The sequence below is a fragment of the Mesoplodon mirus genome (genome assembly GCF_964341445.2).
Source record: "Mesoplodon mirus genome assembly, chromosome: 9".
Taxonomy (NCBI): domain Eukaryota; kingdom Metazoa; phylum Chordata; class Mammalia; order Artiodactyla; family Ziphiidae; genus Mesoplodon; species Mesoplodon mirus.
In genome coordinates this window covers 114,057,081-114,066,297 of record NC_138985.1, presented here as the reverse complement: position 1 = coordinate 114,066,297, position 9,217 = coordinate 114,057,081, and the positions used below count along the sequence as shown (strand labels likewise).

Sequence of the window (9,217 nt, the reverse complement as noted above, 5' to 3'; positions counted from 1 at the left end):
TAAATAGAAAACAAATTATTTAATTTGAGTGTATTGTAATTTAATACTCCCAGCTACTGTAATTTAACAGTCCCAGCTAGCGAGCATTCACTTATACTTGATAGAGCAGTTGATTGAAAATAGTGTAGAACTTTTCACAGCATTTATTGATCTATTTCTGGCATATGAATCCCCAGACAGGAACTGTCTATGGGCGAGATTTTACGACCTCAATATAGATCCAAAGCTTTTAATGCACCTTTTGCCTTTATCATAATGTCACTGAGGAAATCAGAGTGGGGAGGAATGGCCTCCTGACATCAAATTCCATGTTTAATTATGTTAAGATGGTTCTGTTTTACACAGTCCTTACATCTAAAGATTTCAGAATAGTTCTTAGCTGATCTGGTCACGTGGCCTCTAAAATTAAATAAACAGGAAATCCTCCTTCGTGTGGATGATGCAGAACTACTACTGTGTTCCCAGGGGCCTCAGGACACAGCTAAACCTACCCATCAGGTACTGTCAAGAGAAACAGTAAAATATCCTCACGCCAACACCCAAATAGGCATTCTTGTCAGCCTAACTCTGGCATCTGATTTGATAATACTAAGCAACCTTATTTAACTAATGAACTTATTTTATTATTTGGTGAATCCGTTGGTATACATTTCCAGAAGCCTTGCTTAGTTCTTTTATTTTTATTATTTTTTTTTATTGAAGTATAGTTGATTTACAATGTTGTGTTAGTTTCTGGTGGACAGCAAAGTGACTCCGTCATACATAGATATTCTTTTTCAGATTTTTTTCCATTATAGTCTATTACAAGGTTTTGAATATAGTTCCCTGTGCTATACAGTAGGACCTTGTTGCTTCTCTATTTTACACATAGTAGTGTGTACCTGTTAATCCCAAGCTCCTAATTTATCCCTCCTCCCCCAGCTCAAACACATTCTAAAAAAAATCTACATTTTCTTACTCCCCTCACCCACATTTTGTGACTTTGATGTCCTAGTTTACATCTTCATGTTTATCCTTTTGCCGTTCATTGTGGCTATAATCACTTTCACCAACTTTTTTTTTTTTTTGCGGTACGCGGGCCTCTCACTGTTGTGGCCTCTCCCGTTGCAGAGCACAGGCTCCGGACGTGCAGGCTCAGCGGCCATGGCTCACGGGCCCAGCTGCTCCACGGCATGTGGGATCTTCCCAGACCAGGGCACGAACCCGTGTCCCCTGCATCGGCAGGCAGACTCTCAACTGCGCCACCACGGAAGCCCCACAAAATTTTGATTTTTTTTTTTAATCTATGTACTGGCTTATTTAAGTGATCTACAATTCTTTTATATATTTGCTTTTCTTATTGTGACTTTTCCTTTCTTATAGATTCTTGCTTCTTTTCTATTTAGAGAAGACATTTCAATATTTCTCTTAGGATAGGTTTAGTATTAGTGTATTCTTTTAGTTTTTCCTTGTCTGAGAAATTCTTTCTCTCTGCTTCTATTCTAAATGATAATCTTGCTGGGTAGAGTACCCTCTGTTGCAGGTTTTTCTCCTTCAGGACTTTGAATATAGCTTGCCACTCCCTCCTGGCCTGCAATGTTACTGTAGAGAAATCAGCTGATAGATAACCTTATGTGGTTCCCTTAGTAATTAACTCTTTGTTTTCCTCTTGCAGCCTTTAGACTCCTCTTTAACTTTTGCCATTTTAATTATAATATGTCTTGATGTAGGTCTGCTTGGGTTCATCTTGTTTGGGGCCCTCTGTGCTTCTGGTACCTGATGCTTAGTTCTTTTATGATAGTAGAGGATGTCCTTAAAATATCCTTTAACAGAGCCCTAAATGGGATAAGGAATAGGGTTTAACCCTGGGCTTGTCCCTATTGCTCTTATTCTACGCAGAGGAACAGGATGATGGTGCTGTAACTGAGTACTTGTCGAAACCATTGAAAAGTAGTTTGCCTTTGGTGCCTCCATAATCCTATTCCATGGAAGATACAGCTGTCCTTCATGAGGATAGGGAAATAAGTCAGGGTTTTAGACGTTTAGAATACAGCCTCAGCCTTGCTGTGCAAATACCAACACTTGGTATGCTGACATCTAAAGCATAGGAATCTCTTTTCAAAAAATAACCTAGCATAAGTGTATTACAGTAACCTGATCAATTTTATTTATGGCTTTATAGAGATAGAACTGTTATATATAAAAAATGAGCATATTTGATGTATACACTTTGTTTAGTATGGACATGTGCTTTCACCTGTGATACCATCACCACAGTCAATAAACTTATCCATCACCTGCTAACTTCCTCATGCTCCTACCTTTTTTGTCATAAGAACACTGAACATGAGATCTACACTCTTAAAACTAATTTTCGGGCTTCCCTGGTGGCGCAGTGGTTGAGAGTCCGCCTGCTGATGCAGGGGACACGGGTTCGTGTCCCGGTCCGGGAAGATCCCACATGCCGCGGAGCGGCTGGGCCCGTGAGCCACGGCCACTGAGCCTGCGCGTCCGGAGCCTGTGCTCCGTAACGGGAGAGGCCACAGCAGTGAGAGGCCCGCATACCGCAAAAAAAAAAACAAAAACAAAAACTAGTTTTCAAGAATAAAATACAGAATTGTTAACTGGAGGCACTAAGTTGTACAACGGACCTCTGGAAACTGTTTATCCTGCACAACTGAAACTTTACGCCTATTAACAACTCCACATGTCTCCCCTCCCCCAGCCCCTGGCAACAACCATTCTACCCTCTGCTCCTGTGAGTTTGATTACTTTAGATTCCTCAGATAAGTAGAATCATGCAGGATTTGTCCTTCTGGGACGGGCTTACTTCACTGAGCGTGATGCCCTCCTGGTTCATCCATGTTGTAGCATAAAACAGAATATAATGTATATTCTTTTTTAAGGCTGAATAATATTTGATTGTATGTATACATCACATTTTCTTTATCCATTCATCTGTCGATGGACACATATGTTGTTTCCATATCTTGGCTATTGTAAGTGATGCTGCAACAAACTTAGGAGTGCAGATAGTTTTGAGCAGTCTATCACATAAATACTGTCAAAAGCCTAACCTAAGTAACTCAAAATGGATCATAGACCTAAGTGTAAAATGCAAACCCCCTAGAAGATAACATAGGAGAAAACCTAGATGATCTTGGGTATGGTGATGCCTTTTTAGATACAACACCAAAGACACGATCCATGAAAGAAATAATTGTTAAGCTGGATTTCATTAGAATTAAAAACTTCTGCTCTGCAAAAGGCAATATCAAGGGAATTAAGAGATAAGCCACAGACTGGAAGAAAATATTTGCAAAAGGCACATTTGATAAAGGGTTATTATCCAAAATAGACAAAGAACTCTCAAAATTCAACTCAACTCAAAGAACTCTCAAAACTCAAGAAAACAACCCAACTAAAAAAATTGGCCAGGGCTTCCCTGGTGGTGCAGTGGTTGGGAGTCTGCCTGCCGATGCAGGGAACACTGGTTCGCGCCCCGGTCTGGGAAGATCCCACATGCCGCGGAGTGGCTGGGCCTGTGAGCCATGGCCGCTGAGCCTGCGCGTCCGGAGCCTGTGCTCCGTGACGGGAGAGGCCACAGCAGTCAGAGGCCCACGTACCGCAAAAAAAAAAAAAAAAAAGAAAGAAAGAAAGAAAAAAAAATTGGCCAAAGACCTTAATAGATACCTCAGCAAAGAAGATATACAGATGGCAAGTAAGCATATATGAAAGGATGCTCCACATCATATGTCATCAGGAAAATGCAAAGTAAAACAACAATGAGACACCACTACACACCTCTGAGAATGGCCAAAATCCAGAGCACTGACACCACCAAGTGCTGACGAGGATGTGGAGCAGCAGGAACTCTCACTGCTGGTGGGAACCCACATGGTGCAGCCACTGTGCACGGCAGTTGGTCGGAGTCTTTCAAAATGAAACATACTCTTACCATATAATCCAGCAAGCATGCTCCTTGGTATTTACCCAGAAGAGTTGAAAACATATCTCCCCGCAAAACCTGCACACAAATACTTAGAGCAGCTTTATTCATAATTGCCAAAAATTGGAGGCAACTCATATGTCCGTCAGTAGGTGAGAGGATAAATAACCTGTGGTGTATCCAGAGAGTGAAATATCTTTCGGTGCTAAAGAGAGATGAGCTGTAAAGCCAAGACAAGGCATGGAGGAACCATAAGGTACATCACTAAGTGAAAGCCAGTCCGGAAAGGCGACACACTGCATGATTCTGACTCTATGACAATCTGGAAAGGGCACAACTATGGAGACGGTAAAGAGATCAGTGGTTTTGGAGGGGAGGGGTTGGGAAAAGCTGAATAGGTAGAGCGCAGAGGATTTTTCGGGCAGTGAAAATACTCTTGATGATATGATAATGATGGATATATGTCATTGCACATTTGTCCAAATCCACTGAGTGTACAACGCCAAGAGTGAGCCCTAGGATAAACCATGGACTTAGGTGATTTTGATGTGTCAATGTAGGTTCACCTTTGCTAAAACAAATGAACCATTCTGGTGAGTGCCGTCAACAAAGGGGAAGCTATGCCTGCGTGTGGGCAGCGTGTGGGCAGTGGGTGGCCGGGTGGCCGTATGGGAAATCTCTTCGTCTCAGTTTTATTGTCGGCCTAAACTGTTCTTAAAAAAGCAAAGTTATTTAAAAAAAACTTAGCCTAGGCAATGGATATTGGAGATGAAGATCTGAAAAATTAATTTAGTTTTTATATCTTTTAAGATTCACTAACCCGTTTTCAGGCAATTGCATACTTAGACTAACTTACTCTGTGCTGCCCCCCATAGAAAACTCTTCAGAACCATAACTTAGTGTCCTGCCTATAGGTTTTGCAGGGGGCTGATAGAACCCCTGCAGCTCATCTCTGTGCTTCCCAGGGGTTTGCCATGGACTGCGCTGTGGGCCGACCCAGAGACGTGTGCACCAGATGCCCCTTCAGGGCCGGCCCCTGCTGCCGAGAGCCTCCCTGTCTGCAGGCATGCCCTTCCCTGGGTGGTCCACGTCTAGCGATGGGCTGGGGGAGGGGGTTTTGGGGGCTCCTCTGATGGGCCATGGTGGCCCACTCCGCCCTGCAGGCTCCTGGCCTGAGGCACAGCTCCCCAGCCCTGCTTCCTCCCCTTTTCTCTGTGAGGATCTCCAACACAAACCCCACCCCAGCTCCTGTTCCTGGACAGCCCGCACTCGGACACGGCCCCTCTCATTCCCCCTCCGTACAGACAGCGAAGGTACAGCGCTCTCCCTCTGTCCTTTCACTGGAGCATCCAGACTGCTGTCACCCGGGGCTTCCCCTCATTAAGCTCCAGGGCTGCTTCCTGGAAGGGGAGGGGGCGAGGGGACGGGTGCCCTCAGTGTGTCACTTGCTCTCCATTCTCTGATTCACATTCTTGAGTGACTTCCCAGAAGGGGAAGGAGCGAGCACGAAGTAAACTCTGTGTATGTCATATCTGAAAATGATTGTATTCTACCTCACGCTTGCTTGGTGGTTTGGTGGGCTGCAGAATTTTAGGTGAAACAGAATTGTTTCCCTAGGAACTTTGAAGATGTTGCTTCATTATTTTCTAGCATCTAGTGTTGTTTATGGAAAATCAGATGCCAATCTGATTCTTGTCTCTTTGTGTGTTCTGAAGTGATATATTGAGATGTGGGTCTCTTTTTCATGTATTGTGCTGAGAACTCTCCATTTTAAGACTTTTTTCTTTTTCTTTTCTTTTTTTTCTGTGGTATGTGGGCCTCTCACTGTTGTGGCCTCTCCCGTTGCAGAGCACAGGCTCTGGACATGCAGGCTCAGCGGCCATGGCTCACGGGCCCAGCCGCTCCGCAGCATGTGGGATCCTCCCGGACCAGGGCACGAACCCGTGTCCCCTGCATTGGCAGGCGGACTCTCAACCACTGCGCCACCAGGGAAGCCCCATTTGAAGACTTTTGATTCTGGTAATTTCTGATAATCTCTCTTTTAACAACATTCACCCCTCAGATTCTTTACACTCTCTTTCTGGGACTCTTATTGGTTAGATGTTGAAATTTTTTGGATTGATGTTCTAAGTCTTTTATTGCTTCCCATATTTTCCATCTGCCTTTTTCCCCAGCTCCATCTTACAACTTTTCTATTAATGTTTTCAATTTCAGCATTCTTTTAAAAGTTACTTGTCCTCTATTCTTTCTTTTTAAAGTCATCCTATTCTTGTTTTCCGAATGCATTTGTTCCCCAGGATCTCTAAGATACTATTTGGAGTCTTTTTTGAAGTTCTGTTCTGTTTCTTGCAACATCTCAGATCACTCTAGGTTTTTTTTTTTTTTGCGGTCCGCAGGCCTCTCACTGTTGTGGCCTCTCCCGTCGTGGAGCACAGGCTCCAGACGTGCAGGCTCAGTGGCCATGGCTCACGGGTCCAGCCGCTCTGCGGCATGTGGGATCTTCCCGGACCGGGGCACAAACCTGTGTCCCCTGCATCAGCAGGCAGACTCTCAACCACTGCGCCACCAGGGAGGCCCTACTCTAGGTTTTTAATATTCTGTTTTAGTTTATTTCTATTTTGAAAAACATTTTTTGTGTAATTTCAGAAGCATTGTACACTTATGGAATTGGAAGATGAAAACTGAAAAATGCAACAGTTAAAAAAAAAGCATGTCACACCACCTAGAGATTAGCACTGTTCGAATCTGAGTACATCTCTTTCCAGATACACATATATATGCACATGTATAAACACACATATGTTGGTGTATTTACAAACACACTGTGTATATATATATATTTTTAATTGAAGTACAGTTGATTTACAATGTTGTGTTACTTTCTGGTGTATAGCAAAGTGATTCGGATATATATATATATATATATATATATATATATATATATATATATATATATATTCTTTTTTATTTTGACTGTGCTGAATGGCCTGCAGGATCCCAGTTCCCCGACCAGGTTTTTTTTTTTTTTTTTTTTTTTTTTAAAGTTAAAAATTCCTTAATTTTTTATTCCTGGTACCACTACCACAATTTACAGGGCAATATACCTGATGTAATGAAAAGAAAAAGAAAAAGACAAAGCTACAACAGATAAAAGACCTCAGGAATGTACATCTAATTGACACTACATTGCATTAATCAATAGCTGCACTTTTTGCAAACTGTGGCTATGACAGTCCTGAACAAGAAGGGTTTCCTGTTTAAGCTGCAGTAACTTTTCTGACTATGGATCATCGTTCCTTCTGTGGCAGATTTTTACAGTTCCTCTAATGCATTTGGGACGACTGTCTCAAAGTAACCTGCAGCTTTCCTGACAACTCCTCGCTCTCTCTCCTGCTAAGAACTGTAGCCCTTTTCTTCTGAGTTTTTAGAACCTTCTGCTACCATATCCACCACTTCCACCACCAGATCCATAACCACCACCATAGGGACTTCCCGAGCTTCTTCCACCAAAACTGCCCCCCTTCATGGGTCCATAATTTGATTGCTGTTGTCCACTATAATTTCCAAAATCATTTTAGCTCCCACCACCACCATAGTTACCTCCAAAATTTCCTCCTTCATTGTAACCATCATATCCTCCACCACCGCCACCATATCCACCACCTTGGTTTCCATATCCTGGTCCACCACCACCATAGCCTCCTCTACTACTGTAACCAGGACCACCGCCATAGTTACCACCGTCGCCTCCAAATCCATTATATCCACCATCACCTCCTCCGTAACTACCTCTGCTGCCACCACCTCCACCACCATAGCCTCCTCTTCCACCAAAGTTTCCACCACGGCCAAAGTTACCTCCACCACCTCCAAAGTTTCCTCCACGACCCATAAAGTTGCCAGATCCACCTCCACGACCTCTTTGTGATCCAGCAGATTGCATTTCTTGTTTAGAAAGGGCCTTTTTCACTTCACAATTATGCCCATTAATAGTGTGGTATTTCTGAACAACAATTTTATCAACGGTATCATGATCATCAAAAGTTACAAAAGCAAATCCTCTCTTTTTTCCACTCTGCCTGTCTTCCATAACTTCTGTGGTTTCAATCTTGCCATACTTTTCAAAGTAGTCTCTCAAATTATATTCTTCTGTATCTTCTTTAATACCACCAACAAAAATTTTCTTCACTGTTAGATGGGCACCAGGCTTTACAGAATCCTCTCTAGAAACAGCTCTCTTTGGTTCCACTACACGCCCATCAACCTTGTGTGGTCGAGCACACATTGCTGCATCCACCTCTTCAACACAAGAGTAAGTCACAAAACCAAAGCCCCTGGAACGTTTTGTTTGGGGGTCTCTCATCACCACACAATCTGTAAGTGTGCCCCATTTCTCAAAATGTTCTCTTAAGCTATCATCTGTAGTTTCAAAGCTCAGACCACCAATAAACAGTTTTCTCAACTGTTCTGGTTCCTTTGGATCATGGCCCTCCATTTTGAGACCGGACTCGCCTCTTCCAACTCGAGTTCAATATCCCCGACCAGGTTTTGCACCCAGGACCACAGCAGTGAAAGTGCCGAGTCCTAAACCACTGATCGTCAGGGAACTCCCTACATACAATATATCTATTGTTTTCAGATTCTTTTCCATTATAAGTTATTACAAGATGCTGAATACAGTTCCCTGTGCTAGGTCCTTGTTGTGTATCTGTTTTATATACAGTAGGGTGTATCTGTTAATCCCAAACTCCTAATTTAGCCCTCCCTGCCACCCTTTCCCCTTTGGTAACCGTAAGTTTGTTTTTTATGTCTGTGAGACTGTTTCTGTTTTATAAATAAATTCATTTGTATGATTTTTTTTAGATCCCACACACAAGTGATATCATGTGATATTTGTCTTTCTCTGACACACTGTGTATATTTTAAATTGATATGGGATCATAGGTGCATATGATTTCTTGGTTCCCTTTTTCTTGTTTCCCTTATTCTTTCTCCTTCGTATTTCTGGTTTCCCAGTTATGTCCGGTCGTTCTTTGTTGGCCTTCAAGCTATGGAATGGCTCGTGTGTCCTGTGGAGGCTCATCAGAGCCAGGTTTCACTGTAGGGTGAGCAGGATGGGAGACCCCTGGGCTTATGATGTGAAGAGACTTGCACTGTGAGTCATTTGGAAACCGGGAAGCAGAGTCCACAGACACATGCTTTACTGTCTCATTACACATCTACCAGAGTCTATGGTTTCCTTTTCGGTTCTTTTGGTTCGGAAGAACCGAAATCTGGTGTCATTAGGAA

The 9,217-nt window shown here is 42.9% G+C and overlaps 1 protein-coding gene across 1 annotated transcript; it reads right to left on the bottom strand.

Annotated features, from left to right (window-relative positions):
• Nucleotides 1–6,970: 6,970 nt before the first annotated feature.
• Nucleotides 6,971–8,456, bottom strand: LOC309810177 (heterogeneous nuclear ribonucleoprotein A3-like). The gene has a single exon (XM_082632023.1). The coding sequence runs from the start codon at nucleotides 8,421–8,423 to the stop codon at nucleotides 7,503–7,505; it is 921 nt and encodes a 306-aa protein (XP_082488149.1). The 5' UTR covers nucleotides 8,424–8,456; the 3' UTR covers nucleotides 6,971–7,502.
• Nucleotides 8,457–9,217: the final 761 nt, after the last annotated feature.

What these genes read in the sequence shown, in the direction of transcription:
- LOC309810177 (XM_082632023.1), bottom strand. Translation starts at nt 8,423, where the DNA reads ATGGAGGGCCATGATCCAAAGGAACCAGAACAGTTGAGAAAACTGTTT.